The sequence below is a fragment of the Takifugu flavidus genome, chromosome 3 (genome assembly GCF_003711565.1).
Source record: "Takifugu flavidus isolate HTHZ2018 chromosome 3, ASM371156v2, whole genome shotgun sequence".
Classification (NCBI taxonomy): domain Eukaryota; kingdom Metazoa; phylum Chordata; class Actinopteri; order Tetraodontiformes; family Tetraodontidae; genus Takifugu; species Takifugu flavidus.
The window spans coordinates 366,822-394,306 of record NC_079522.1 but is presented as its reverse complement, the minus strand read 5'-3'; the positions used below and the strand labels follow the sequence as shown (position 1 = coordinate 394,306).

Below are 27,485 nucleotides of genomic sequence, written 5' to 3'. Positions count from 1 at the left end.
GCTCCAGTAAGATGCTTTTTGTAAAGAGAGAGGGGGTGGCGGTGGCATAACATACAAGGCGATAACACACGAAATACATGCATGCATGTGGATGGTATGAGCGTACCCCTCTTGTGCGCAAAGGCCACTAGCAGCAACGTTGATAATTGGCCCTATATAAATAATCAAATTCTCACTCATCCCACCCCTCTGGTAAAACGCAAATGTTTCGACTGTTGCCGAAGCCACCTGTGGATTATCTTTAGGTTATTGTGACTTTTCAAGCAGGGTAGCGTGCACAAACCGACAGTACCTGTGCGCCATTGTCACCTGTTGAATCACCTGTAATAGACGGCTTTTGGAGAACATGTTTTATTTAATCGGATTAAACCCCCAAATCAGCAGCCATCAAGCGAGTTGTAAAATAAAGTTGTTCGAACGCCGCCGGCGGCTTTGGCAACTAATTGTCATGTTTTATTGAAAGTTTATAGTTGTTTTTGTGCGAGTGTGTGAAGAAAAATAAAGCTGGGGAGAGGAGAAAAAGAATGAGCAGGGGGGCTGTGTGTTACACGCCATTGAAATGCAAATATCATTGAGGAACAAGGAGTGGTTCTGTGTGTGTGTGTGTGTGTGTGTGGTGCGTGCGCGGGTAGCAGTAAGAGAGGAGGGGGGCGCAAATTGGACAAGTTTTTTTTTAGTTGGGGGGGTGACTTTAGAAACCAGCCACACACACGCACTCACCGTAGCTTCATATGACAGAGTCAAGACCCGAGGATTCCACACAGCTTCATGTTTAACTTGTTTAATTCAACTCTTTTTCATTCTCAAAAGAACTTTGCGCCGGTGTTCGCGCAAGGATCGTGTCGGGAGCGAGGAACTTTTTGAACTTTAGATGCTCGGATCAGGGAAAATAAAGAGATAAATAAACGTGTCCGGAGGCTTTCGACCGACCGATGCCCCCCTCTCTGTCTGAGTCGCCGTGAATCATGTCACGCCGGAAGCAGAAGCGACCCCAGCATCTCGTTAACGCGGATCCAGGGGGCCCAGTACTTCTAACTCAAGGTGAGAACATATATTTGATGCATAACTCGTATCTTCAGCTTATTTTAAAGAAACCACTCGTCTACCTTACACACCAACATTGCTCGTCACCCTTGAAGAGTGCGGAAAATGTGCACGTTTTCTGTGTTTTACGTCTTTCTCACTTATTTCTAGTAATTTTTTAGTGGTGATTCATGTGTGGTCCTCTTGACTGAGAAGAGAAGACACAAAAAAAAAAGTTTGATCTCCAAGTTGGTTCACTTTTTTTGTCTGATGGGCCTGAGTGAACGGAGGCCTTCGGTTCTCAGGTCGGGTCCAATAAAACTTTGGCTGTGAATAGAACAGGATTAGCTACCACACATCTGTGGACGTTTTCATGTGCTGTTCCTCCTCTAGGAAACCAACAGGCTGCCCTACGCTGGCTGCTGGAGGTCTTTGATTAGTGTAGAGCCCCCTCTTATTTGTTAACAATAAGGTGCATGGATGGGGGAAGGGAAGCAATGTTTTTTAGGGGGTAAAGATTAATCTTACACCCCTTTATTCTCTTCTTCTCCTGGCCTTCGTTCCTGCTTTTCTCTCTAATGCACCCCTCTTCCCCCATTTTCCACCTTCTCAATCCTTCCCTCCCCTTTCTTTCTCTCTCTTTCTCGCCTCTCATCCCTATTGACTGTATACCCCGACACTCTTAGGCAGGGAGGGGGGTCTGCATGGGTGAGAAACAAAGATTGGGTGGGATAGCTCTTGCACTTGTTGGGAATTGCAGTGGTTTATGCCTTATAGCATGCGCACGCAAGTCTGCTTGTCCCACGAACACGACAAGTTAAAGTTTAGTCTGGGGCTTATTGAGTGTTTCCTGCGTGTTCATGTTGGGTTAAGGAATTTCACAGAGGTACAGTCTTTCATTCCATCACTAAATCTCTCCAGGAGGGATAGTTACTTTGTCTCTCCATTGTTGTTACCCTCCCCCTATCTTATTCTTTTTACTCTTTCTCACTCTGCGCTCAAGATTCTGAAAGAATTTGACCTCTGAGCAGAAGAGGTCAAAACAGTTGACCAATCAGAGTGTCTGGACAGTGCCCAGAACCCTTCTCGTGGCCTGACCCTTAACCTCCACGGTGACGTAAGGGGGAAGGGTGAATGAGGAGATGAAAGACGTAACTGCTGTAGGGAGGGGGGTGGGTTAAGAGGGGTTATGGGTTGTCCTGGTGATGCCCATTGTCCTCTAAAATGTGTTGCCATGGCAGCAAGGTGGTCTGTGAGCTTTCTGTGTGTGCAAGATGTTTAAGGAGTTTTGCTCCAGAGAGCACAGATTGAGACAAGACTTTTCAAAGAATCATAGACTGCAGAGGTTCTTTCATGTGTTTATTTCTTTTTTTTACTGAGGCCACTTATGCTCAGGCGTTTCTTTTAATGTTCTAATCCTCTGAATAACTTCAAGCAATTACATTAAAAAAAAAACTCTTCTCGTCTATTTTTAGAATGATGTTCATGCGAAGAAAGAATTAGAGCAAGCTTGTTAAATTCTCCCTTTTTTGTTAATCCAGATGAACACCTGGCCATGAAGTCACCCTCAACGTCTCTTGGCTCAGATATAACCTCATCAGGGTCTTCATCTTCATCCCCCGCTTCTCTGCAAGACTGCCAGCCGCCGCTGGCGCCTCGCCCATCTCCTGGTGGGCTCCACGCGCCCTCTTTGCCCAGTGAGAGCTCTTCTCCTCCTCACTGGCCCAGTCATGTTGTGCCTTTTGCCACCTCCCTTCCCAATACCCACTCTTCTCTTTCCCCGGACTTTCCTCACCCCTCGCTCTCATCCCAGACACACTCACCTCCCTTGCTGGGTCAGACCTCGAGCTCACACACCCTGTCCCAACAGGGAAATTCTTACACCACCATGACCTCCCCACCAGTGGGAAGTTCTGCCACTGCCACTACCTCTTCCTCCTCCTCTGCATCCTCTGTGAGTGTTCCCCCAAACCGGGACAGTTCTAGTCCGAGTCAGCAGCAAGCCTCCAATGTACCAGGGCAACAGGGGCAAAATCAGGTGCCACAAACACTGGCAGTACTTTTAGAGGAGCTTAGGGTTTTGCAGCAGAGACAAATCCATCAGATGCAGATAACAGAGGAGATCTGTAGGCAAGTTCTAAGGCTCGGCGGTGCTGTCTTTGGTCAGGATAACAGCGCAGCACTTGGTTCTTCTGACGGCAACCAGAAGTCTACAGGAGCAGCATCTTCTTCACCAACGCACCCTTCCTCTGCCACACCAATAACCGCATCCTCGTCTCTTTTGACTAGCCTCCCATCTTCGCTGTTCCCGCTGACATCTGTCTCAAAACTGGCTGCTTCAAACGTCAACGGCAGCAGGACCCTTTCCTCCTCCATCTCTTCCTCAGCATCTCCCTTAACCATCTCATCCACTATGGGCTCCTCCGCCGCATTACATCCTCTGTCGTTGTCGTTAGGCCTCCCGCCCCGCTACCTCCACGAGAAGTCATCCAACACTTCGTCGTTTGCCCACAGTAATGGCATCAGTTTCCCAACTCCTCCCCTTCCTACCGCCAGCCATTCCCAGGATCTGCAACCCAGCTCATCTCTGGGCTCTGCCTCCTCATTGGGGCGCCCTCAACATGTGTGCCGCTTTTGTGGGAAGATATTGAGTAGCGACTCATCGCTCCAGATCCACCTGCGGTCACACACAGGTGAGAGGCCCTACCAGTGTCCAGTCTGCTTGAGCCGATTCACAACCAGAGGCAACCTCAAAGCTCACTTTTTGCGACACAGAGAGCAGAATCCAGAGCTCTCTCTTTCTCTGCTGCCACCAGCATTATCAGAACAAATGCACAGCGGCTCCACCTCTGGCACTTCTCAGAGAAGAAGAAAACGACGAGCTGACGATGACGAGTCTTACAATGGAGTGAAAGGAAGTATCCCCGGGATTACAGACAATATGTCCTTAGGATTCCTGTCTGGTACATCGACGCGGCCCTCGCCCTCCTCTCTACCTTTGCCCCCCTCAGTGGACATGGCTTTGCTCTCCACAGCCCATTCATTGTTGCAGTTGAACAGAGCCTCTGCTGCAGCTGCTGCCAGTGCATCAACTTCCTCTGGGTCCTCATCTTCCTCCTCATCAATGGGCAACCAGTTCAAAGGGGCAAAACAGCAGCGATTTGATGAAAACACACCTCCTCACTCCACTCTGCATGCAACATCCCCATACTCCCAACTTGCCCATCTTCCCAAAATTCTGTTCCCTGGAGGCACGTCGCCTCACCACCTGGCACTTCTTCGGCCCCCGGGTCACCCCTCTGCCTCACATCTCACATCACCCCACCAACTACCCTTCCCCTTTCCACCCTTCCCCAAGCCATCAGCCTCCTCCCCCTCTTCATCCTCCCCTACTCACTCCGCCCAAAACTCAGACACCTCCAAATTGCAGCGTCTGGTGCAGAAGCTTGAAAAGCAGCCAAACGTAGGGGCTTCTTCCTCCTCACGAGCTTCTCCTGACACAAATGGTGACACGCATGGCCAGGATCTAACTACCACCTCAAATGCTTATCGCAGGGAAATGCTTGCTGCTCTTGGCCTCAGCCCAAATGCCAGTGCTGCTGGACTAGTGACCAGTCACGGAGTCTCTGGTTCCAACACTATAGCTACCACAGCTGCCCCGTCTCTGCCTACTGCCCAGGCTGCAAATCAGTGTGGGGTGTGTCTACGTGTCCTCAGCTGCCCCAGAGCTTTGCGCTTGCACCAGGCAACACATTTGGGAGAGCGTCCATTCCCTTGTAAGCTGTGCGGTCGCTCTTTCTCAACAAAGGGCAGCCTTAGGGCCCACCTGGCCACTCACCGTTCCCGGCCAGCAAACTCGCGTGCCTTGAACTCCTGCCCCTTGTGCCCACGCAAGTTCACTAATGCCTTGGTTCTTCAGCATCATATCCGCTTGCACCTAGGAGGGCAAATACCACCTGATGATGATGTGCCTAATGAAGCTGGTGCAGAAATGCATGGAGCTATCTTTGACGAGGGCGAGCACGACTCCAAGCGCTCCCCATCAAACAGCCAGCAAATCCTTCCACTCGCATTGACAACTAGCTCCAAGTCTCCAAAGGAAGCTCTGAACTCAGGGTCAACTTCTAAACAATCCACAGCTGCTGACGCCACATCTGTGAAGACAGAGGACTCAGAAGGTTCGCCATCCAGTGTTAGCCCACCCCTGACCAATAATCCCCCTTCAGAGGGAGCAGAGGACCCCCTGCTTCTGGAAGACAACACCATAACTGATGCTAGCCCCATGAACTCTGAGGAGGAATCCCACACTGACCTGGGTAGCGCCAGCCCTCTGAAGGCATGCTTATTATCGAGTCCCCATTCAGTTGTAGTGAATGGAGACCCAGATGCAGATGACGCCCCACTTTCTCTCTGTGTTTTGAAGGCTGGAGTAGAAAATGATGCATCACATAAAAGGGTTAGTAAAGACGAATCCGGTTCAGCAGACAAACCCACCACAATTCCCAATTCAAAACCACCACCTACATGTTCTCCACCTGCAACTGCCCCACCTGGCAGCCCCAAAGCTGCCCCTGAAGTCCAAAGTGCTTCTGAGGCTGTGCCGAAGGAGGCAGAAGAGAGAGAAGAGGCACAAAGAAAAGGGGACGCGGAGCCTGTAAACAATGCTGCAGTGGTGGGCAGTAACAGTGTTGTGGAAAAACCTGCAGTGGACCAGGAACCATGTTTTCCACCACCAGCAACACACACTCCGACGTCTCGGCCAGACAAACCCTACAGCTGCTCCCAGTGTGGAAAGGCTTATGCTAGCCGTAGTGGACTCAAGGTACGATTTAAGTGATGCCGTCTTTTTTTTTATATTGCTAATACACAACAAACAGCTTTCTGAATATCTATTGTTCTTCATCAACAGGGCCACATGAAAACTCACCCAGGAGTGCTGCTCAACACCCCCTCTAAGGTTCAGGCTGCTGATAATGATGTTGCAGAGGGTCATAATTCAAATTCAGCTGAAAGCAACCCGGAAAGCAACCTGGAACAAAAGCAAGGATTGGTTAAATCCCCTGAGAAAGGTGACAACACAGATCTCCAACCAATCGCTGTCGCTTCCACTCTGACAGATGAACCTACTGACACTAGCGTGTAGGCCAGCATGGCGTTGTGCAAATGGCTGCAGTCTTGTAAGGGTCCTGACAAGGGAATGTATTTTTTTAATATAGAATTTTGTTTTTTTTTGTTTGCTAGTTATGAATTAAAGTTTACCTCTTTCCTTAGGTTTATAGTTGTAGGTTGTGCTGTAGTTACATTGTAGTAACAGAAGACATTTGTGAATGTAGAATTCTAGCTGTTTATTTTTGTACTTCAAAGACCAGGGAGGCCTTATCGTAAACGCTTTGTAATGCCATCTCAAGGTAATAATTTTAAAGCCGATTTGAAAAAAGAGGGCGGTCTGTAACTTTACATGCCGAACTCCATACCAAAACGGGCCAGTTTAGTAATGGCCGCCCACTGTACATACGAGCTACATTGCATTTTAAACCTTTTTTATTGTTATTATTAGTTAACACCATGCTGTTGAAAGCATGTTGCTGATGTGCCGCGTCGCACTGCAAGTTGCACTGACTCCTGTGCTGCTGAAACACTGATGCCAACAAACACCTGTTAGCGCCGAAGCTAGCCGCGAGGCTATCCGTGACGACGATAATGGCGCTGATTGTGTTTAAGTGCTTTTGTGAACGGTCTTTTTATTCGTAGCTGTAATTTTTGACCACGTTAATAGCAATGATTGTAAACTTGCTGTTGCAAGGAGCTGTGTCCGTTATCTCCACCCCCCCGTCCACCCCCTGCCCTTTTCTCTCATAGCACTTGAGAGTTTTCTGCTCCCACAGAAATGATCTACACTCATCACATTCCTGCTTAGCCTGTTTTTCTTTATTTGTGTGCCCTCCTTTCCCCTCCTGTAACCCCCCCCCCCTTGTCTAGCAACCATAAACGGTATTTTGCCTTCTATGTGATGTATAAAGGATAAATAAAACAACAGCGATGTGAAGCCGTGTTTGCTGGTTCGTGCGTGGAGTTTTTGGGCCTGGGCCGAAGCTCTTTGTGAATTCATTTGTCTGTTTAAGTATTCTGTCTGCACGACTCTCCCGTGCACGTCTGCATGTATGGTCAGTTTTCGCCTGTTTGGTCCAGCTCTGCGTCCTGGTTCAGGGGGCTTTTGTCTCCGTCTGGCTGCCTCCTTATTCTGCCTTTTGTTGCCCTCAGAGCCTTTTAATATGTTTCAGTTTCCCAGTACTGTGTGTGTGTGTGTGTGTGTGTGTGTGTGAGTGTGTGAAAAGGATAATCAGTGCCTGTATGAGTGTGATTGAGAGTGCAGCTGTAGAGGCCACCACCTCCTCCTTACCCCCCTTTTGCCATGCCCTCCCCTCTCTGTGTCATACGCTCTTTCATTTTCTCTTTCATTTCTCTCCCCTCACTTTTTCTGCTCACCCCTGTACCCCCCACCCCCCACCTCTCTTCCCATTCCATGTAATAAGCTGACACACAGGAAGCTCTAATCCTCACACAATGCCACCCCTCCACTCCCCCCAAAGTGACTGAGAGCGGGACAGGGGGCAACAACCTGGTCCAGCTGTCCCCAAAATGGCCGCCTTTTAATCCCTCCAGTTTTTGAGCCTACAGTGGCTCCCGAAACCATGACAGCCGGTAACCAGCGAGAAGAATGCTCGGGGCAGGGAGCGGGACAAAAGGAGTGAAAGGAGCCATGTGTGAGAAGTTTGTCCACATGCATTCGTGGGCGACGCAGGACGTGTCTCAATCAAATAAAAAAAAGAAAAGAAAAGAGGAAAAGAAAACATTTGCACCCGCAAATGTTTTCAGTTTAGGGAAGACGGAGAGGTGTGTGTCAAGTCCACAGGTGTGACAGTTTCAAGCTTTAATCACCCATGAAACATTCATCGTTAATAAGCCTTAATCGGCCCTCTGGAGACGTCAATCAACTGCAGTAAAGAGGTTTATAGTTTTTCTCTGAAAGGTCCTTTAATGGCCATATTTAGACCACCATTTAAAGGGAAAATGGTGATTTGGACAGAGAAATGATTTTTAACACCATATTTGTTTGTTACGTTGGTTTTGTTAATTTTTTTGGTGTCAAATGCTCTCAATAAGTACTTGAAACCTTTACGTGAACAGCATATTAGACCAAAAGCTAAAGTATCTCATTGAAAATTAGGCAAGTATTTCATTTTAAATTTGAATTCCCATTTCAATGGGGGAAAAAACAAATTCAGGTATAAGCTTTTTTCTGTGCAAAGTTTGTATTATTGTTAAACGCAGATGTATATCTACATTAATTACGGGCAGCTTGATTTATTAACACGTTAAAATTACAGAGCATTACAATGAAATTAAATTTGTGCATGTGTTAATTTTACATTTCATGTATTTATTTCGCGCGTTTGTTGGATGCAATTGGATTTTTATCCACAAGAGGGCGGTACACGCCAACGTTCGAGCAGCGCCGAGACAACAACCGAGATCCAAGAGCAGGAACGGAACATTAAAAACATTTTTTTTCTTTTCACTTTGCGCTAAAGAACAAGTATGTCAGCGGATCACAACCTCAACGCAATGACTTGTTGTGAAACATGCCGAAACTGCGGCTTCTCTGTGAGAGGACGTCGATGACGGCCATTAATTAGTGTGATTCGATTAAAAGAATTTATTTTGGCGAGGCAAAGTCACCGAGAGACAATGGGAGGCAATTAAGCACCCTCCCCTCCCCTCCCCTCCCCTCCTCCCTCTCCCTCTCCCTCTCCCTTCCCGCCTCCCCCGCTTCCTTGGTAGTGTAAAAAAAAAAAACAGAAGTCCATAAAAGCCTGCAGCCTGAATACAGAGTTTCCCAGCCCGCAGACAGCCGTAGAAGACAAACACGCACAAAAAAGTGGGAGTTTTGTCAGTTTTGGACGCACTAGAGGAGCCTGACAAGCATCTGGATGAGGTGAGTTTTGATTCCACCCTCACTCACAGCACAGGCCCCAGTCATGCACATCATGTTAATATTTAATGCCACTGCAGGTGCGCCTTTACCTGCACTGCAAAAACACACCTGTTGTGGTGGTTTCAGAAGCCGTAGAACACTTAGTCACGTAGCCTCTTCAAGCCATTCTGTAATCTTTCAAAAAAATCTCTTGGACAGTGTTTTCCAATCCATGATGCGAGCACTTATCAGCAGCTCTCGGACTTTGCTCCGGCTCTCCCTCTTTTGAGAGTTGGATTCACGCGTTTGATCACATGCAGGAAACGATCTGCTGCCTTCCTCCCTCTGCAGACGGTCCACCGATGCACCGATGACCTTCTACCCCGGGGAGCAACAACGTTCAGCTCTGTTAAAGTAGGCTTCTTCCTGTTTAAATCGTGCATTTCCTTCTGTTGAAAGTGCTTGGTTTTGCTTTCGGAATATCAGGATACTGTACGTCAACATGCGATTTGGCCTTAAAACACTAAAAAAAATGGCAGCTACAGTGGCACCTGACGTGTGTGTGATGGGATCGGTGTGTGTCGGTGGTCTGAGGTGTTTGGGTACTGATGATGAGTCGGTGTTTTCAGGCATGTTTGCTCACGCTCTGTCAATACACTCAACCTTGAAAGGCCCATTTTCTTTGCAGGCTAATGGGCCCCCAAACCGAACACCTCCCTCTCAAATCCAGCAGTGCGTACTCTCGCTGGGCATTTATTTGTGTGCGTTTGTCCGTTTTTGTTTGACTAGATGCGGCTAACGTGTGTGTTTTTTGTAACCCCACAGATGGCAGGAGACCAACGCAGCTAACCGGAGGACAAACAGTTGACTTTGAAGGATAAAATTCCCACTTTGAAGGATAAAGTTCCCACTTTTTGCCTGAAATCTTGTTTGGGAGACTCTGCCTAAATATCCTGACTTTGCTTGAACGATGGCTTCCTACGCCCCCGCCCCGACACAAGAGGAGCCCGACAGGGGCTCGACATCGAAGTCCGAAGGGTCCGAGGAGTCCATGAAGCTGAAGAAGGAGATCTCCCTGGTGAACGGGGTCTGTCTGATCGTGGGAAACATGATCGGTTCCGGAATCTTCGTCTCTCCCAAGGGCGTCCTCATGCACAGCGCCTCCTATGGCCTCTCGCTGGTCGTGTGGGCCATCGGGGGCATCTTCTCAGTCTTTGGTGCCCTGTGTTACGCCGAACTGGGCACCACCATCACCAAGTCTGGGGCGTCATACGCCTACATCCTGGAGGCCTTTGGAGGTTTCCTCGCTTTCATCCGTCTGTGGACGTCGCTGCTGATCATCGAGCCGACCAGCCAGGCCGTCATCGCAATCACCTTCTCCAACTACATGATGCAGCCCATCTTCCCTACGTGCACGGCTCCATACCTGGCTAACAGACTGCTAGCCGCTGCTTGTATATGTAAGTACTGCACACGTGCCGAACTTGTCCGTACCATGACGAGGAAAAGCTGTGCCAGCTCACTTATGACATGAATTAAAGTCACTTTTTTTGATGAATCAAACACGCGTTGATGTGGTGAAGGACCATCCATGTGAGAAAGCACGTGAGAAAGCACGTGAGTTCCAGACACAGGAGAAGCGAAAATGGTGACACAGACAACTAAAAAACGCCCAGACAACTAAAAAAAAAGAGGAAGTTCTTCCAAAAGCGAGTCACAGGAAACTGTGTGCAAAGATCCCAGGGTGTCACGGTAACGGAAAAGCCCTGAGAAAGATCAAAACCGACACACTAAATTAATGAAAGAGGAGATTGAAACGAGGGCAACTTTATTGAAAAGGAAATGCCAACGCTCAGGCAACAGAGAGGGCTGCAGGGCTTGTATCTCTTGCTTTGTTCCTGACTGTAGATATATTGATGCAATAATGTATTACTCATTTATCCACTCACCCACAGGATTGAGTGATAAGCAGCACATGGGGAGGACTCTGTGGGGGGGGTGCAGTGTGATATCTGAGAACTAAAGTCCTTCCAGCAGTTCAAGAAAGAGTAAAAATTCCAGCTGACCTAAAATAAATTGGTGCATTCCTCCTCAGGCAGCCGTGACCAGCGATGTTCTTTACTCCAGAAGGAGATATTTATATAAACAATGACTCCCCAATATGATTTCCTGACTCCTATAATGCCTTTCAGTCGTCTGGCGTGCTGTGAGATAGCCCAGCCGAAGAGCTTTAGCTCGGCTCACCTTGAGGACATCTCTGACCTCCTTCTGCTCCCCCCTCACACCTCCAACCCTTCTAACCTTCCACTATCAACACTCCTCCATCCCTTGTAGCCTCCACCCAGGACATCCTTACTGTGTTTGAGGCTGAGCCACGCTGTTAATGGACTTGTTATGATCCTCTACCCACCGGTGCTCTGGAAGATGATAGTGTTGTGTAGCCTTCCCTGACTTGGGTGGTCTACGCGGAGGACAGGGTGCTGGGTGGGGGGGTGTACCGTAAATGTTTCCTGGCATGCACGTGGCTCTTCCTATGGATATTAAAAGCTGCCCAGTCAGCAGGTTTGCAGGTTAATATGATTAATCAGTGATTGCGAGAGCTGTAAAAGTCAGTGGGACGGTTTTGACAGCGCAGCATCTTTTATCTCTCCCGCAGAAAATTAGCCAGATAGCGAAAAATTCGATGGCAGGAAGTCTATTGTTGGTGGTCAGATAGTGATCAGAGGCTCACTATCTCGGTGTTTATGAACTTACTGCACACCAGGGGTGATAAGACGCGGCAAAGGATGAGGTCAGAGGCACGAAAACATCTTGCTCAATTCAACATTAATACTGCTTAAAGGTCAAGTGTGAAACATCTAATAATCCCGTCACATATCCAACAGGATGCACGTAAACACGCTTTTCTAACCACAGCATAACAGGAGCTGTTTTTTATAACGTGTATAAATATTGAGGCGGGTCCCCCTCCGAGGGCTCTTCAATGTAGCACCATTGTGTATCCACAGCGGCCCTTAAATGGGCAGCTCAGCCGTTTTGAGGGTACCCGCGAGTCCTGAGTGCGTTTGTGCTGCACTCAGCTGTTTCCTCGTCTGTGAAACAACAGGCCGGGCTGCTTGAGTCAGCAGCAGCGTTTCCTTAAACTGCCCACGAGCTCACGTGGAGACCTGCTGGCCCAGTTTACAGAGCAGCTTTCAGGTCTGCTCGTTCACACGTGTAATTCGACTGGTCTCCTTCAGGTCTGCTGACCTTTGTCAACTGTGCGTACGTCAAATGGGGCACCAGGGTCCAGGACTTCTTCACCTACGCCAAAGTCATCGCTCTCATCGCCGTCATCTTGACCGGGCTGGTGAAGATCGGACAAGGTGCGAACTCCACGCGAGCGCTTCTCGGCTATTGTTTTCCCGCGATTTTCCCTCTTGATCACGTGCATGTGTCTCCAGGCTACACGCACAACTTTGAGGACCTGTTTGTGGGCTCCTCTCAGGATCCAGGAGACATCGCGCTGGCCCTGTACTCGGCGCTGTTCTCCTACTCGGGATGGGACACCCTCAACTTTGTCACGGAGGAGATCAAGAACCCGGAGAGGTAAATCTCGTGTTTAAACCCCCGACGTTGTACCAGAGTGAACCGGGGGGGCAGACAATTGGAAAGTATTCCAGTAGTAAATACACCAGGCTTGATAACATGAGGCCAGAGCAGACACCTGATTGGATCAGAGGCCTCCCTTGGAGGTTCCCAGGCAGATTAGGTGACACCCCCCCCGAGGCCATCTCCACCTCCGCTGCTCAGCTCACCTCTGCCGTTTGTCTCCGTGAACTGCAGGAACCTGCCGATGGCCATCGCCATCTCCATGCCCGTCGTGACGGTCATCTACATCCTGACCAACGTGGCGTACTACACCATCCTCCCCATCAACTCCATCTTAGACAGCGATGCCGTAGCTGTGGTGCGCCCGCTTGTTTTCTTCCAATGGCTTCATTTTTGCTTTTGTCAGCTCTCAAAGTCAGATTAACTTCTCTTTTTTTTCGTTGCATTCCTTTTCCGTTTCTCTCCAGACCTTTGCAGATAAGGTGTTTGGCGTGATGAACTGGACCATCCCGCTGGCCGTGGCGCTCTCCTGTTTCGGAGGACTCAACGCCTCCATCCTGGCGTCCTCAAGGTGAGAGACGACGCCTCGGCTATGTCTGTCTGTCTGTCACGTCACTCAACACCCACCTGTTGCACTATTTTCTGTCCACGCAGGTTGTTCTTCGTCGGCTCCAGGGAGGGCCACCTTCCCGACTACCTGTGCATGATCCACATCGAGCGCTACACTCCTATTCCCGCCCTCCTCTTCAACGTCAGTCACCCTTCACTTCCTGTCCTCCGATGGTCTTAGGCCCGTTTTGGACTCAAATGTCTCCGTTATGTCCTGGCAGGGGATCATGGCCCTGATATACCTGTGCGTGGAGGACGTGTTCAGACTCATCAACTACTACAGCTTCAGCTACTGGTTCTTTGTCGGTTTGTCCATACTGGGGCAACTTTATCTGCGCTGGAAGCAGCCGGACAGAAAAAGGCCGCTGAAGGTAAGTTGACTAAATGCAGCCGAATCTACTGCCGAGCTGGAGCTTCATGTGTTCTTCTCCTCCCTCCAGCTCAGCCTCGTGTACCCCATCGTGTTCTGCGTCCTGAGCGTCTTCCTGGTGGTCGTGCCGCTCTACAGTGACACCATCAACTCTCTGATCGGCATCGGCATCGCTCTGTCCGGCGTTCCCGTGTACTTCCTGTGCTGCTACACGCCGGCGTCCAAGAGGCCGCTGTGGATACGGGACCTCATTGGTAAGACAGCTGCAGGAAACGGCGTGAAAATGAGCAAAATCTGCCTCTGCTGGCTTTTCCCGACTCCGCCTACTCCTCTTCTTTCAGCCAAATCCGGCCGGCTGATCCAGAAGCTGTGCTTCTCCGTCCTGACTGAAATGGACTTCAAAGAAGAGTAGACGACCGGCTTTAACACCTTTCGTGAGACCGACGACAAACATTTTTTTATCAACTGATGCCGTAAGCCGTTTCTGCAGGGGCACAGGAAACCCGCAGAGCCATCAAGATGAACATTTTGAAGCACTCCCAAAGAACACCTCTTTTATTACTACCGTAAATGACTTTTTTTTTTTTTTAAATTCACACCTTTAGGACATTTTTGATTCAATGTCAACGTGGCTAATTCTAATTATGTACAAGCTGTCGACAGAATATCACTGAAACAAAGCACTGCTGACCATAGAAACCTTGGATTTGCACAAATGGAATCAAAATGAGTTTAGAATATGTTCTCACACATACCGACGTGGAGGTAAATGTTCATATCAGGTTTTTGTACATCAGGTGACGTGACGGGCTATTTATATGCAACTTTTTCTGCAGCATCTAACTCATTTGAATGTGAGTGAAGCCGAGACAGTTGAGCAGCAAAATCTATTTATAATAAAATGACTTGTTGATGACAGTTGGGCTATTCATTTCATTTCTGTAATAACACAGCAATGCCTGCACACTGTGGGTCAGTCTTTACATTTTAATAACATAAGGGCCACCACCCCATGGTCTTGTCTTTCATCCATAAATATGTACATAAAGCATCATCTTTCTCATAATCACTCTGTTCTAACCGATAGTGTCTTTCCATGGTCTTGCTTTGGCGTCTGTCGCCTTGTTTTTAGCAGATGCTGCTGACACCGGTTGGGTCTGTTGGAGGGGATTGTGGGTAAAAGTCTGCCTCAAAGGACCTGAAGAGACATATCAGGAGAAAAAAGTGCTTAAAACTATAGTCTGAATGCTTTTTTTTTTTTTTTTTAAATCAATCCTGACTTTAATCTCCAGAACGTGACGGCAGAAAAGATGCTGATGTTATAATCCCTATATATGGACACAAGGGGGCGCAAAGACTCCTTCCAAACCTGACTCTCATTCGCCATTATGCTAAGCTAATGCGTTCTTTTAATACTACTTTTTACATTTCTTATACCATTTCAGGCATTTAGTTAACAATATGTGGACAAACCTTGCATTTAACTGACACAGCTGGCATATGAAACGGTGGGACTGACCTTTGGCCGCCAGGTCCAGGTGATTTTTGATCCTCCGTTCTCTTTCTTCCAGCTGCTGGGCCAGTTGAGCATTCTTCCAGCCTGCGCAGAAGGACCAACAACACTCATTAAATAACTGTATTATCAAATTTCGTCAACCTGCGTACAGAAACCCACCCTTTTTAATACTCTGGACAAAGCCGTCATTCTGGGGCAGGGCTGAAGCTGGGTGCTTGATCTTCTCTGGGATGTTGAATTTTTCTCTGACGACGGGGAGTCTCAGCAGCGCTACTTGACCCAAGGAGAAGCAGTTGGAGGTCAGCCAGTAGGTAAACACCGCCTGAGGAGGGTTTGAAAGTAAAAAATAAAGAAGGCTTTTTGACATGGAAAGAGCAAACAGAAGATACATCTGAGGAGAGCGTGCAGCAAACTGACTGTAGGGAAGTTGATGGTCATGGGGAGGATGATGAAGGGCATGATCCTGAACACGGTTTTCATGGCTCGCAGGTTGGGGTTGTCGACACCAGACTCGGCACCCAACTAAAAAAAGAAGTGACATCCAACCACCAAAATTTATCACTTTTACATCATTTGTTCACTTGCTCATGCCAAGTTCTCCAAAGAAATGGGACATAAATGTTGTTCTAAAGTAAAAGAATTCCCACCTCCAGGATGAAGAACATGGTTCCAGTGACAGCCAAGGGCAGGATATAAAAAGGATCCGCTGCCGTCAGATCAAGAAACCAGAGCGTGCCCCCGGTCTGAAGGCTGGGCACCGGCAGGTAGGCCATCTTCCTCAATGCGATGAAGAACGAGATGAAGATCGGCGCCTGAGAGATCAAAGTAATTTGGTCATGAATCAGATATTAATAAGGGAAAACTGTAAAAAAGTGCATCCATTAAACACAACTGATTATGTGCCAGCTGATGAACTGACCTGCACGAGAGGAACCAGGAAACCACGGAGGGGATTAACGTCATGTTTCTTCTGGAACAAGGTCAAGTCAGAGTAAGCTTTGCCAACTGGAACATAAAAGAGGAGCTTGTGAAACATCGACTGTTGTAAAAACTGAAACTGTAAAAATGGGGGGGGCTGTTTTTTTTCTTACATTCGAATTTATTTCCGCTCTGTTTGGCCTCATTCATCCTGTTTGTCAGTTTGGTCATCTCAGGCAGAACATTGTTGAGCTTGGCCGCTTCCCTTTGACCCTTCACAATGACTGGAAACACAGCCAAACGGGCCAGCACCGTTCCTGCGGGGAGAGGGGTGAACCGAAAAACTAGCACCGGAGACTGAGAAATCCTCCAAGAGTGTGTTGTCTCATCTTTGCTGACCTACAACAATAGCCCCCCACCAAGGCAGGCCGAGATCTACGTGCATGAACTCCAGCAGGTTTTGGATCAGACCCACTGGTGTGTAGCCGGCCAAGCCCAGCTCCGCCAGACTCTGTTCTGTAGCTCCAACCTGAAGAACCTCAGCAGCGGTGGGTGCAGCATCGACCATCTGCTCAATGAGCGGCTGCGTTAATACAGGGGCGGGATCAGCCGGCACGACCTCGGCGGCAGAATCCAAGGCTGACACGGGGGAAGGAAGAGGAGGGGAAGGAGGAGGAACGTCTACGACCGACGCTGCTGCTGAAGCCGGTTCAAGTGGAACCTGGCGATATAAATGAAAACAGGATTGGATTGTTCAAGTCAGAAGAATTGACTGGCACAGGTGGGTTTTGGCAGCTACCTGTTCAGTGATTGGTTGACTGGTGAACTGGGTGGTGTCAGAGGACTGTGTGACTAGTCGGCCAGAAGCTTCAAACACTGGCACCGCTCCAGTTCCACCCTCTGCAGGAATCTGAAAACAACGTTGTTACAGCAGCATACAAATGTAACAACAACTGATGCCCGCATTTATTTTTAAAGTTGAAGATTCATTACATATTGAAAAGTGTATATTACAGATGAATGTGCATGTGCAGGCTGCTCACCTGTGAGCTATTGTTTCTCATTGCAATGGTGGACACCCAGAGAAACTTCCCACGCTGTCTGCGGCCCAGCAGGGTCCTGGGAGCAGGACTGTGACATTCAAACAGCGTGTGCAGCTGGGATCTTTGGAGAGACCTCTGTATGTGAACAGGGAGAATACCGAATGGAATCTAGCCGTGCTGCGGGTTCAGCGACATCTAGCGGCCTTAAACAGAAGGCGTAATGACAGTTCGAATACAAGCGAGGTTAGCTAGTTTGGATCTTAAACCTAAAATCTTAAACCCTTTGTAGTTCAAATTACAAGCCACAGGTTTAATGACTTCATGAAAAGGCTGTTGGAAACAAACGCCTGAATCGCGTTAGCTACTAGCACACACACTAATGTTACATTTAAACAGTGTCAACAAAATCTCTGCTGTTATCGATGCGGACTTAGACGAGTGAAACGGACAGTCTGTTCCTGGTTCAAAACAGGCACAGATCGTGCATTTCTAACTGGCAGACCATGGCCGAGGCTGCTACTGTCAAAGTCACAGAAGACATGCACTCGTAATTATGTAGCGAGGATGCTAGCTGGCTAGCTACTTCGTCGGGGTAAAGCTGCTTTGAACTTCATTTATGGGGGGAGTGACGAATGCGAGATATTAAAGAACACCTACGTGGTTCCAAATGTCTAAACGGAGCTGGCTGCCTCTGCTTTGTTTTCCTGTTTGCCTTAGGAAACATCTTGCTAAGCAGCCCGGAGTCACCGCACTCCTGATGGCAGCCATGTTGGGAACAGTTCCGCGTTCCTGCTACGGAAAGCGCGATAAGACAATATTCACGGCAGCCCTTCGCCTTTTAAGACTCGTACATGACAGCCGGCCTCTTGCTGGCTGTTATGAAAGGAACTCAAAAATCTGTGAACGGAATTAAATAATTTTCAGGAAATGTCGGTAAAGGACTAATTCCAGAGAGGCTGAGGCTTGATTGTCCACAGGCAATGGTAGCTTTGATTAAACAGTATTTATAGGACAATCTCCGTGGAGGTTTTTTTCCCTATGAGTTAAAATTCAAATAACGGGCCAAACACACAAAAGTGGAATAGATTTACACTCGAAACCAAATCATTGTCAGGTTTATTGTGGACATGGTAAAGCAGTAATTTCCATCAATATCAGATTTCTCACCATTCTCATTATTTAATGAACATATTATAGAAAGGGAAAAAAAGGAGTATGGGTTGTATATGTTGATTACTTTTTTAAGTACATTTTCTAATGAGCTTTAATGTTTCTGCTGCTCTGGCAAATGGTATCTCAAACTGAAAATGAATTCAATTTCAAACTTTTTTCACCTTTAAAGGTCGAATTTCTTCTTCAGTTATTTTTATATGAGGTCCTTGGCACAACTTTTTTATTCTTTCAATAGCGTCGTCACTTAATTGGACTTCAGAGTCCCCCTGATGGCAGTTGCTCCCCAGATTTGCTGCTATCATCCTTTTATTTTTCAGAGGATTCTCTGTGTTCATGCTTCCTCTTAAACTCTTCCCCAGGTCTGGGTTGGAAGTTGTTGGAGGTGGATGTGTACCTCCATTCACTCCATCTTCTTGTTCCATTTGCTCTTGTTTAATTTCCGACTGCTCCAAATCTGCACACTGTCCATACACGTCTGCCTTCACACTCATCTGTGAAAACGTGATCTCTTTTTCTTCATCAAGAAAGTTGACTGGTTGATGCCTCATGCTTGGATCTTCCATCTCAGGAGCCACTCCTGCTGCCTCCTCACTCTCTCTCTTTTCACCAGCATCTCCATGCAAGCCATCAATGGCACCGTAAGCAGAAGCTGCAGACCTCACCTCACGATCTGGAGCGAGAGAAATTTGATCAAATGGTTTGTTCAGCTCCCTCCCGTTGCTCATCGCTAATCTTAAATGCAATCTTACCGTTCTGCTTTTTGTAAAAAAGAAGATAAGCACTGTTGAGGAAAGGGAAACATACAAGAATTACACTCGGGATGGATCTTGGATTATTTTAGAAATATTATGCAGGCTGAAAACTTACTTCCTCCTATCCACCTGATATTTGTCACAAATCTAATGATAAGACAATAAAAATGTTTGAAGGGTCCAGCTCATTAAATTAATAATCTACAAGCCCACACTGCAGTTTGCTCTCACCAGCGTGACTCTACTATCATCGAAGGAATACCATTCCTCGCCGTCCTTTATGGTTGCAGTGTAATGACCGTTCCGGAGGCCTCCAAAATGTTCCACGGCTGCGTACAGTTCATAGGTCTGATTCTGACGAACACAAGAGAGATACTTTAGGGCCAACAATGAAAGAGACATCATAAAATACGGCTAAACTACATTTACCGCTGCCGGTATCTGCAGGCTGAGGGGGACGTCGACGGTGCAGTTGTTTTTGACGTATGTCATGGAGCTGTAGTCCAACTCAAACCTCTTCAGGAGCAGCAGCAGCACATCTGGATGCACCTTCACGACACAGTCCTGACAAAAACAAAATGTTATGATGGGGAACTATAACGATAGATAAGTACCGTGAGCACTCACAACTATAAAGTCAGACTTGGCACAGCAGATATCGCAGTATATCTGATCATCTCCGGTTAAATTTGAAGCCCTGAAATGCTCGTCGAGGCCATCCACCTTAAAAACAACAAAAAAAAACAGTCATCTGATATTAATTATTATTCAGGGTGGACTCCCTGTCCAGTCAGTGAGAGTCCTCATGTTCTTCATGTTCCTGTTAAGGCCCCAGAATTTCTTTGATGGGATTTGCTGCCCCTAGTGGCACATAGGAGAAAGACAACTGCAAATATATTAAACTAAATAGATAGAAGAAAACACAATTTCACATATAAAATATGATAGAAAGTGTCCCCTTTTTATTCTATGTTTCTATAGTGTATTTGGAGATAGGTTCATACCACGCTGTAGTCGTCCTCGTTAGAATTGACCAGTGCAAGAGGGAGGTGCCAAAATGACAAATCAGTCTCCGTGTGTGTCTGACATGACCCACATATAGTTCTGCTTGTCAGGACTCCATGGAAGATCTGAAAGCAGCATGGCTCATTAAATACTATCTTTACTGCGCCCTTTATCTCAGGTAATAAAATCAGCTCCCTGCTCACCTTTGATGCCGCAGGACTGGCCAAATGCAAAATCTTCTCAAAGTACTCGGCGGCATCTCGGGGTTCATTCACTGTGGAAATGTTCAAACGTGCCCTCAAATATTTGTCCCTCTGGTGGACAGTTAATTAAAGTTGGTATGTTTCCTGTGTGTGTGTTTATTTGCACCTCTGTCAATGCTGAGCTTCCAAGTGATGTTGTTTGTGGTGGCTGTTTTGGTCTTTAAATCTTGAAATAAGGCGTCCAGCTCAGGGTCAATACACTCAGAGTCAGGATTTTCACTGGAGTGCCTAAACACAGTTAAGACAGATGGTAAATTTATATTTGAAATGCATTCCAGTTAAACTTTACAAACCTCTCTACGGCTGATTTGAAATCTTCTGTCATAAACAACACCTGCAACACACTGTTCAGGTAACAGGTTGCTCCTTGGTTGACCAGCCCATGGTATTTACCTGTTCAGGGGAAAGATTTAGATCAGTTGTACAGTTGTACTGGCCATGCCCTTACTCAACAATCACTGCAAACTAGACATATTTATTTCCCTACTTCTGGGAAACCTTTCCCTTTTTTGAGTTCAAAGGTCACTTTGCCCCATCTTGTAACGTAAATGATGCTAAGACTCAATAAGCCCTGTAAGCTCTTCTTCAAGCCCCGCCCACCTGGCCATGGGCAGGGTCTGGTCGACGCACTTACCTGGCTGCCCATATTGAAATAAGCTCTGTAAGCTCTGTAAGCACTGCATTCTAGCTCTCCGATTCTTTCAGATTCCTTTAGATTTTGTCCTCCAGGTTGGTGCCTGCGGTTGGCAGGTTGTAAATAAAGTCCCAGCGCTCGTAGTTTTCAGCTTTGTAGTTGTGTGAGGCTCTCTAGCATGTTGCAATGGATTACAACATGAGCAATGTCACAAATACTTTCTCTTTCAATTGCAGAAGGGCGTTGTAGGAGGAGGTGCTGTAGAACTCACAAGCTAGAAAAACAACAAGCTAACAAATAGCAACCTCTAATTCCAGTGAGGGTGGGACATTCCTGCCCTGCCTGTTAATATTTACGGGCAATAATGACTATCTCTGACCTATCATTGCTCAGAATAATGCAATTTTGTGTGTATTAAAAGCTCAGCACATAGTCAATATTGAGGCGTGAAAGAATTAGATTAATTTTATTCTTCACAGGAAGATTACAGCATCATTACAAAAAAAAAAAATCCAACAATTTGTTGATTGTGGAGCAGCAGAATCGGGAGTTGATCCCCACGGGAGTTGGCGTTCATCAATAGGGGAGACCTCCAGGAAGTCTCATCACCATTTGGATGATGGACATGTGTTGGATTCCGTATGTGGAGAGCAGGTCAGAATCAAGCTCCAGCATCTTGTCTGTGAAGATCAGCCGAATGGCTGTCTCGTCTGTACAGACACAGAAATCAACAGAACTTTCATCTCACCATAGTCAATCTTTAAAAAACAGAAGATATAAACCACAGGCAAACCTGCTGTCTCTGGAATCTTCTCTGCTATCTTTTCCCTGAGCTGTTTCACTGTCATGCTCTTCATCTGCTCTTCGGTGTTGCACAAGTCGATGGTCTTCTTCTCTCCTCTGATTCCGCACACCAACACTTGATAGATTTTTCCCATTTCTTTGCTGTTTAACCAACTCCGTGCGTGTCGACACTCTCTACGGCTTCCCGGACAATGTTTTCATGTTTATTAGAAACAGGGGAGGAGGAGCCACCAATAGCTTTCACTTTCACTTAAGAGACACATAAAACAATGATAATAAAAGTGTAAATGCTGCAATCCTACCTCAAAAAAGCATATTTAAAAATCTGGAAGCTGTTCTGGTAGTAGGGGAAGGTGCCAGAACACCTTCAGAGCACTGCCAAGTTACCCTTGAGCAAGGTACCGAACCCACAAATGCTCACATTGTGCCCTGGTGACTCTTCCAGGGGTGAACCCTGCCCTTGCACATATGTGCGCCCTCCCCGTGCCCCCAAAATGATAATCACAAAAACAAGCATGTTTGGGAATCACCTGCGATTACACAGAATCATGTGATTTCTTAGAAACTCCCTGGCGTGAAAGTGAAAGCAAGCTTGACTGTGTCCCGTGACTGGGAGGAGTGTTCAACTGCTGCTTTTAACCCTGCTGAGCACAGTCACGGAGCAGATCCTTGCCGGCGGAGACCCAAAATGACTTCACCAGGTCAAGATGAGAAACGTTACGACCCAAAAGACACGACGCTGAAATTTGTCAACAAGCCTGATAGTCTGGATCCGTGTGAGTGCCAGTTGGACTTGAGTCTTTTTGGTATCTTTAAAGCTTTTTCACCTAACGCTGCTGATGTGTGTGATGTGACGCAGTCCCAGACGACGGAGACGCGCCGCAGAGGGCGGAGATGTCGTGCGGCCACGCCGTCACCCCTGAGAGTCTCACTGCGTGGTGTCGCAGCCTGCTGGACCAGGTACTTGGTACACCTCCATGTGATTTAATCCAGCTGAAGTGTTGTGTTGCACCTCCCCAACACTGCTGTGGGGCAAATATTAAAGCTTTCATTGCAATATGGGATGTTACATGCACTGAAAGAGTGAATAATGGACTGAAAAGTGAGGGGAGGGGCAAATCCAGCCCTGGAGAGCCGGAATCAAACCAGGTTTTCCTACAAGTAGACATTGCTTTCACCTGGGGTTCCACTTGCTTCTGTGAAGGCCTTTTCTGCTCAGTTGGACACAAAATCTGGTTAGAATCTGGCCCTCATGGACTGGATTTTTTGGCATAATGTCCCCTGTGTTTGTAATTTCAGGGCCAGTACAAGTTCAGGTGCCCTGCGTTGAAGGAAGGCACCGTGCAGAAGTGCGATGCGGTGTGGTCTTATCAGGAGGTGCGCCGCCTGGCCCTCCTCAAGGTCGAGGAGATGCAGCACTTTGAGGAGACCTCGGCCCGGCTGGCCGCCCAGGAATACTGCGAGTATAAATCAGTGAGTGTCCCGTCACACTGGGTGTGTGTTCCAAAATATACAACTGTGCCTCAATTGTCCTTTCCAACAGTGTCCCGGGTGTAAAACCTACGTGGAGAGAGAAGAGTTAGACAACCTCAACGTTGTATGTCTGATCTGCACAGCGGACAAGAAGAAACTGTTCCACTTCTGCTGGCAGTGCATGAACCCGTGGAAAGGCCCGGCCCCACGCTCGGACCGCTGCGACAACCAAGGCTGCATTAACCATAATCTCCAGCTCCTCATGAAATGCAAGACCATCTCCCTCCATCAGGTGATGGGGGTCGACCCGTGTCCCTCCATACGGGTCTGCCCCACCTGTGGCCAGAAGGTGGAGCACGACAAAACGGGCTGCAAGAACATTATCTGTCCTCGCTGTCAGGTGGAGTTCTGCTTCGTGTGTCTGAAGCTCACAGAGACGTGTCTGAAGACGAGTACGCACTTCATGCCCTGCAGCGACGGCGTGGCCCCCCGACAAACCTCCATACCAGTCTGGCACCGCGATTGAGCTAATACATCAGGTGCTGGTGCTTATGGCTCTTTGATTGGCCTATCAACTTTTCTGGCTGTAATTTGGGGTCATTTACTCATATGTAGAAGTTTTATTTCAGATATTTTTGTTGACAATTCTCCCTCCTAGAACTTGGTGGTGAAACGTTTAGTTTTTTTGTGAGGCCTAATCACTGTGAGATCATTTTCAGAGTTATATAAGATTTTGTTCCTACTTCAAAGGTTCATTTGTACCCTGAACTGTTTCCATGTTGATACTTTGGGATACTCTTCTGTTCTTATTGCTGTTTTGTTCTTGATAACGGGCATAATTTGGCTTTTTGTACATTGTAAATGAGTCAATAAAGTTCCACCCTGTTCACAAGGGGTCCTGCAAACACAGGGAAATGATACTGAAACTGTAGGTGTGGGGGAACCTGGGGTGTCACAAGCTGGTTCTTAAACTGTTCTTCAGCAGCACATTGTCGTGAAAAGTCTCGTCCCATCTTCTAACTTCACAATGATTGTTGCCATTTCTGCACTGTTGTATTTTTCCCCTTTTAAAGGGAATTACAATCATGCTGTTGTTAGAGTTGGGTTTTACAGGACCCAAAAGCAGGCAAGAATATAGTGATAAAAAGTCCAAAAATAGGTTTTATTTAACAAACTCAAAACATTCGTCCTCCTGGACTGCAGGGAAGCACTTGTCTGGTCTTCTGAGGCGCACCGAGAGCTCCAGCGCGGAACCAACACAGGAGTCAAGTCCTGCGTGTTCTCTACTTCAGCAAAGCAGTGTGGAGACCTCAAATGAGCAGGACAACACACCTAAACACTCCAGGCGCCCCGTCCTTAAATGGGTGGCCTGATGGAGATTGCCCACAGGTGCGCCTGCCTGCAGCGCCAGATGTTGCCAATTGACTCCTCCACGCCCCCTGCAGGAAAAACCAAACACAACCCAGAACCCAGGACCCCAACATTGTGTTGATTAACTTTTAAACATGCACTCTTAATTTATCTACTGTTACTTTTATTTGCCTAAATGTTATTTTCTTTGCATCCTTGAAACATTTGTGGTCTTCTATCAGGCCTTCCAGTTGTTTTTGGTCATACTTTACCAATACACTGGACAAACGACAAATGTGTGTCTGCATAAAAATGCAACAATTAAAATGGCAGTTGGAGAATCTGGCTTCAGTTTAATTTTATTTAAAGCATGAAAATTGCACAGCTTGAGGAGACAATCTAGTCAACTGTGACAAAATTTGTAAATATTATATTTAAAAAAATACACCATAAAATGATCCTCAAACAAACCGATTATTCACATATGTTATCATCTCACTTTTAGCAATTTTCTAAAAAGTCAAAATCGACCGTCCAGTTATACATCATCAGTTATACAAATAACAGTTTAAAAAAAAGAAAGTGTATACAAAAACCCTTGGCATGTAACAAATTTATGAAAAATTTCCATTGGTCTGAACACACTGTCCACAGTATGACCTGTTGGATCACAAGACCTCTCGTATGTAGCTGCTAATCCGCGTGTTCTTTGAATGAAGACTTAATCCCATGAGGCACCCTTTCACCTTCACGTATCTTCAGAATCAAATCAACAGTCGACTCGTGTTGGATCCCATATTCCGAGAGCAGCCTGTCGTCCGCCAGTCGAGCGCCGCCGTATGTGATTCTCATTTGTTCCACTAAAAGGAAAATACACATTACGTTGCGTTCCAATCAGAAAACCCACACTTGAGAGCCGCATTCGATTTTAATCGGTTTAAGAAGGGACATTACCTGGGATTCCAGAAATACGATATAGCCTGTCCTTTAGATCTGCCACCGTCGCTGTCTCAAAAGGGTTTTCATCGTCGCTAAATGTGATCTCATATATATTCCCATTCAAACTTTCAATAAAAATGGTCACCGCCATGTTTGAGCTCAATTTGGCGGGGAAATGGGCTGCAAGCTTACTTTCACTTTAGTTCTTAAAGGGGTAGCCTTCCCTAATGAATGGAATGGGTTAAAAACTGCACATCTATGATTATTAAAAGGACAATCCGGCAAAAAAGTGTACTTTTTTAATATGTCAAATTGGACAGAAGCCATTTCTCACATATAACTCTGGTCTCAACTCTGATGATATTTTATTATTATGTACTTCATCGTTCATAACGCGTTCACAAACGCGCTCTCTATTTTAACTCTCGGACTCCCCCTAGTGTCCAGATGCTACAGGTACGCGAGGTCAAGAGTTCTCTTGGACATGGATGACTGGGAACATTCCAAGCCATTTTTTATTTATTGCAAAATGTGCCAGCCGTCGGTTTTTATTATTGATTACAGGCTTACTCTGCACTGACTTCTTTCACCTGATGTTTTGTGTGACAGGTTAACATGACTAAGAAAGAAACACAACAGGTCATGAAGTGAGAGTATATTCTTTTGTATAATGCAGTCTGTGCTGCATTTGTCTGCTACAGTGGCTGCGGCAGTATTCTGACATAGATGGGGACATTCTGTGTGCGTGTGTGTGTGTGCTTACTCATCTGTAAGATTCAGACATATTCAATGAATAATTCAGATTTCTGAGTCTAGTTGCCATGGTTGTCTGTGAAATGTTGCAGACTGGCTTTGCTACTGACCTCTATTCGTTTTTTAAATGCATTTAACTCTGAAGAGTTTATTTTGCTGATTTAAATTGAGGTTTTTAAGTACGGGTGCGATTAATTTAGCGAAGCCTGTCGGTGAAATTGTGCACTGCAAAAATGTTAAGTAAAATATGTTATGCTTCAAAAGCAGATACTTTTATCAGCCTATATGTCAGTTTCAGGCTACATATGAGAGAACGCCTGATTGTGCTTTTTTTTAAGTTATTGTTATTATTAAGTTATTGTGTAATATTAAAGACACGCAATCACACAAGCACTTCAGGTGTTCAGTGATATTTTAGCTGTTTTGAGCAAGCCAAAACAGCATGCAAATTCTGTTAGCACAGTTAGGTCCCAGGACAAACTGGCAATTAGTGTAAAATACTGTATGCTGCACTGCAGGTCTGGCAGGAATTTAAGTGTATGACTTACAGGATAATAATAGTCACATGCTATTATGTCATCGTTACAACAGCTTAATTTGAGCCCCCTGGTCTCCCATAATAAGAACGTTTCAGCTCTTGGTCCCAGTTTAATCCAGTATAACTATGTTTAGTATGTGTCACTGTCCCATTATGCGCAAGGAAAAGACCATTTTAGCACGCTGGCAGTATGCCTATATGTTTGCATTACTGTAAGATGTAAGCACATCAACAACCTGATTGTGGCTTTACCACACTTTGCAAGACATACAGTGATTTTCAATAGGTTTCAGGTCATTTTGAACAGAATGCTATTCGCCAAAAATTAAGCTTTTATCAATAAAATACCGATTTAAAGGGTGTCGATAAAATTACATTTCAAGGCTTTTTAAATTTTATGTCTGAAAATCCAACTCTTACAAGGGCTGCGGGGAACGAAAGGCGATTGTGTTTGTGATTGTAACTAACTTTATATTAAAGTCGGTCCGTTCCAGGCTACTGTAGAAAAACTGGAGAAAGTTGTGGAGGGGGCCCCACCTCTATATTCACATATAGAACTATTTCATACTCATTCCCGAATAAAATAAAAGTGTTCACAACAAGTTTTTTGCGTTGTTATTTAGAGGAATGTATAAATATGTAGCTTACAATCGATTCCTGACATCGTGGTGTATTTCTATTGCCAAAAGCTTGTGTTAGCTTGGAGTTTGTTATTGTTTTTTTTTATCGGTGCTCGACGTGAGAAGGACAAAAGGA

At 46.4% G+C, this 27,485-nt stretch overlaps 5 protein-coding genes and 1 long non-coding RNA gene across 12 annotated transcripts; 3 read left to right on the top strand and 3 right to left on the bottom strand.

Annotated features, from left to right (window-relative positions):
- Positions 1–679: 679 nt before the first annotated feature.
- si:ch211-212k18.5 (sal-like protein 2) lies at positions 680–7,075 on the top strand. Its single transcript, XM_057026784.1, has 3 exons — positions 680–1,041; positions 2,565–5,845; positions 5,933–7,075. Exons 1-3 carry the CDS (start codon positions 966–968, stop codon positions 6,164–6,166), a joined length of 3,591 nt encoding a protein of 1,196 aa, XP_056882764.1. The 5' UTR covers positions 680–965; the 3' UTR covers positions 6,167–7,075.
- Positions 7,076–8,862: 1,787 nt separating this feature from the next.
- slc7a7 (solute carrier family 7 member 7) lies at positions 8,863–14,152 on the top strand. 5 transcript variants are annotated; one of them, XM_057026803.1, is made up of 12 exons: positions 8,870–9,019; positions 9,218–9,412; positions 9,687–9,730; positions 9,824–10,458; positions 12,238–12,363; positions 12,442–12,586; positions 12,824–12,947; positions 13,057–13,160; positions 13,244–13,340; positions 13,420–13,569; positions 13,639–13,822; positions 13,910–14,152. In XM_057026803.1, the coding sequence occupies exons 4-12, from the start codon at positions 9,969–9,971 to the stop codon at positions 13,978–13,980; spliced, it is 1,491 nt and encodes a 496-aa protein (XP_056882783.1). In that variant the 5' UTR covers positions 8,870–9,019; positions 9,218–9,412; positions 9,687–9,730; positions 9,824–9,968; the 3' UTR covers positions 13,981–14,152. The 5 variants fall into 5 exon arrangements, with proteins under 5 accessions (XP_056882782.1, XP_056882779.1, XP_056882781.1 ...); XM_057026799.1 differs by having other exon boundaries at positions 8,869–9,019; positions 12,238–12,586; XM_057026801.1 differs by lacking the exon at positions 9,687–9,730 and having other exon boundaries at positions 8,869–9,019; positions 9,350–9,412; positions 12,238–12,586.
- A 389-nt stretch (positions 14,153–14,541) lies between these two features.
- Positions 14,542–17,842, bottom strand: oxa1l (OXA1L mitochondrial inner membrane protein). Of its 2 annotated transcripts, none has more exons than XM_057026804.1 (11): positions 17,703–17,842; positions 17,046–17,180; positions 16,802–16,912; positions 16,402–16,723; positions 16,176–16,319; positions 16,004–16,089; positions 15,732–15,896; positions 15,502–15,606; positions 15,244–15,406; positions 15,088–15,168; positions 14,542–14,766 (listed from the first exon to the last, which is right to left on the bottom strand). In XM_057026804.1, exons 1-11 carry the CDS (start codon positions 17,811–17,813, stop codon positions 14,645–14,647), a joined length of 1,545 nt encoding a protein of 514 aa, XP_056882784.1. In that variant the 5' UTR covers positions 17,814–17,842; the 3' UTR covers positions 14,542–14,644. The 2 variants fall into 2 exon arrangements, with proteins under 2 accessions (XP_056882784.1, XP_056882785.1); XM_057026805.1 differs by having other exon boundaries at positions 17,046–17,248; positions 17,703–17,829.
- Positions 17,843–18,131: 289 nt separating this feature from the next.
- si:ch211-212k18.13 (uncharacterized) lies at positions 18,132–22,253 on the bottom strand. 2 transcript variants are annotated; one of them, XM_057026807.1, is made up of 13 exons: positions 21,979–22,250; positions 21,666–21,856; positions 20,873–21,582; positions 20,532–20,631; positions 20,345–20,466; positions 20,179–20,249; positions 19,975–20,100; positions 19,598–19,693; positions 19,400–19,534; positions 19,202–19,324; positions 19,086–19,117; positions 18,968–18,999; positions 18,132–18,888 (listed from the first exon to the last, which is right to left on the bottom strand). In XM_057026807.1, exons 3-13 carry the CDS (start codon positions 20,919–20,921, stop codon positions 18,365–18,367), a joined length of 1,410 nt encoding a protein of 469 aa, XP_056882787.1. In that variant the 5' UTR covers positions 20,922–21,582; positions 21,666–21,856; positions 21,979–22,250; the 3' UTR covers positions 18,132–18,364. The 2 variants fall into 2 exon arrangements, with proteins under 2 accessions (XP_056882787.1, XP_056882789.1); XM_057026809.1 differs by having other exon boundaries at positions 19,202–19,318; positions 21,666–22,253.
- Positions 22,254–22,294: 41 nt separating this feature from the next.
- si:ch211-212k18.15 (uncharacterized protein LOC563681 homolog) lies at positions 22,295–24,054 on the top strand. The gene is made up of 4 exons (XM_057026812.1): positions 22,295–22,452; positions 22,536–22,636; positions 22,976–23,149; positions 23,220–24,054. Exons 1-4 carry the CDS (start codon positions 22,365–22,367, stop codon positions 23,673–23,675), a joined length of 819 nt encoding a protein of 272 aa, XP_056882792.1. The 5' UTR covers positions 22,295–22,364; the 3' UTR covers positions 23,676–24,054.
- A 788-nt stretch (positions 24,055–24,842) lies between these two features.
- On the bottom strand, positions 24,843–27,394 carry LOC130522421 (uncharacterized). Its single transcript, XR_008949617.1, has 2 exons — positions 25,454–27,394; positions 24,843–25,359 (listed from the first exon to the last, which is right to left on the bottom strand). It is a non-coding gene; the product is annotated as an uncharacterized LOC130522421 (long non-coding RNA).
- Between the last annotated feature and the right edge of the window lie 91 nt (positions 27,395–27,485).

What these genes read in the sequence shown, in the direction of transcription:
- si:ch211-212k18.5 (XM_057026784.1), top strand. Translation starts at nt 966, where the DNA reads ATGTCACGCCGGAAGCAGAAGCGACCCCAGCATCTCGTTAACGCGGAT. An exon ending in CCCAGTACTTCTAACTCAAG is followed by an intron (nt 1,042 to 2,564) that starts GTGAGAACATAT and finishes TTGTTAATCCAG; the next exon opens with ATGAACACCTGGCCATGAAG. An exon ending in CTAGCCGTAGTGGACTCAAG is followed by an intron (nt 5,846 to 5,932) that starts GTACGATTTAAG and finishes CTTCATCAACAG; the next exon opens with GGCCACATGAAAACTCACCC.
- si:ch211-212k18.15 (XM_057026812.1), top strand. Translation starts at nt 22,365, where the DNA reads ATGACTTCACCAGGTCAAGATGAGAAACGTTACGACCCAAAAGACACG. An exon ending in GTCGCAGCCTGCTGGACCAG is followed by an intron (nt 22,637 to 22,975) that starts GTACTTGGTACA and finishes TTGTAATTTCAG; the next exon opens with GGCCAGTACAAGTTCAGGTG. An exon ending in AATACTGCGAGTATAAATCA is followed by an intron (nt 23,150 to 23,219) that starts GTGAGTGTCCCG and finishes CCTTTCCAACAG; the next exon opens with TGTCCCGGGTGTAAAACCTA.
- si:ch211-212k18.13 (XM_057026807.1), bottom strand. Translation starts at nt 20,921, where the DNA reads ATGCAGTGCTTACAGAGCTTACAGAGCTTATTTCAATATGGGCAGCCA. An exon ending in TATCAGGTGGATAGGAGGAA is followed by an intron (nt 19,000 to 19,085) that starts GTAAGTTTTCAG and finishes TTTCCTCAACAG; the next exon opens with TGCTTATCTTCTTTTTTACA. An exon ending in TTTTTACAAAAAGCAGAACG is followed by an intron (nt 18,889 to 18,967) that starts GTAAGATTGCAT and finishes CTCTCGCTCCAG; the next exon opens with ATCGTGAGGTGAGGTCTGCA.
- oxa1l (XM_057026804.1), bottom strand. Translation starts at nt 17,813, where the DNA reads ATGGCTGCCATCAGGAGTGCGGTGACTCCGGGCTGCTTAGCAAGATGT. An exon ending in CCATGTTCTTCATCCTGGAG is followed by an intron (nt 15,607 to 15,731) that starts GTGGGAATTCTT and finishes TTCTTTTTTTAG; the next exon opens with TTGGGTGCCGAGTCTGGTGT. An exon ending in TGACCATCAACTTCCCTACA is followed by an intron (nt 15,407 to 15,501) that starts GTCAGTTTGCTG and finishes AACCCTCCTCAG; the next exon opens with GCGGTGTTTACCTACTGGCT.
- slc7a7 (XM_057026802.1), top strand. Translation starts at nt 9,969, where the DNA reads ATGGCTTCCTACGCCCCCGCCCCGACACAAGAGGAGCCCGACAGGGGC. An exon ending in GAGATCAAGAACCCGGAGAG is followed by an intron (nt 12,587 to 12,823) that starts GTAAATCTCGTG and finishes CGTGAACTGCAG; the next exon opens with GAACCTGCCGATGGCCATCG. An exon ending in ACAGCGATGCCGTAGCTGTG is followed by an intron (nt 12,948 to 13,056) that starts GTGCGCCCGCTT and finishes GTTTCTCTCCAG; the next exon opens with ACCTTTGCAGATAAGGTGTT.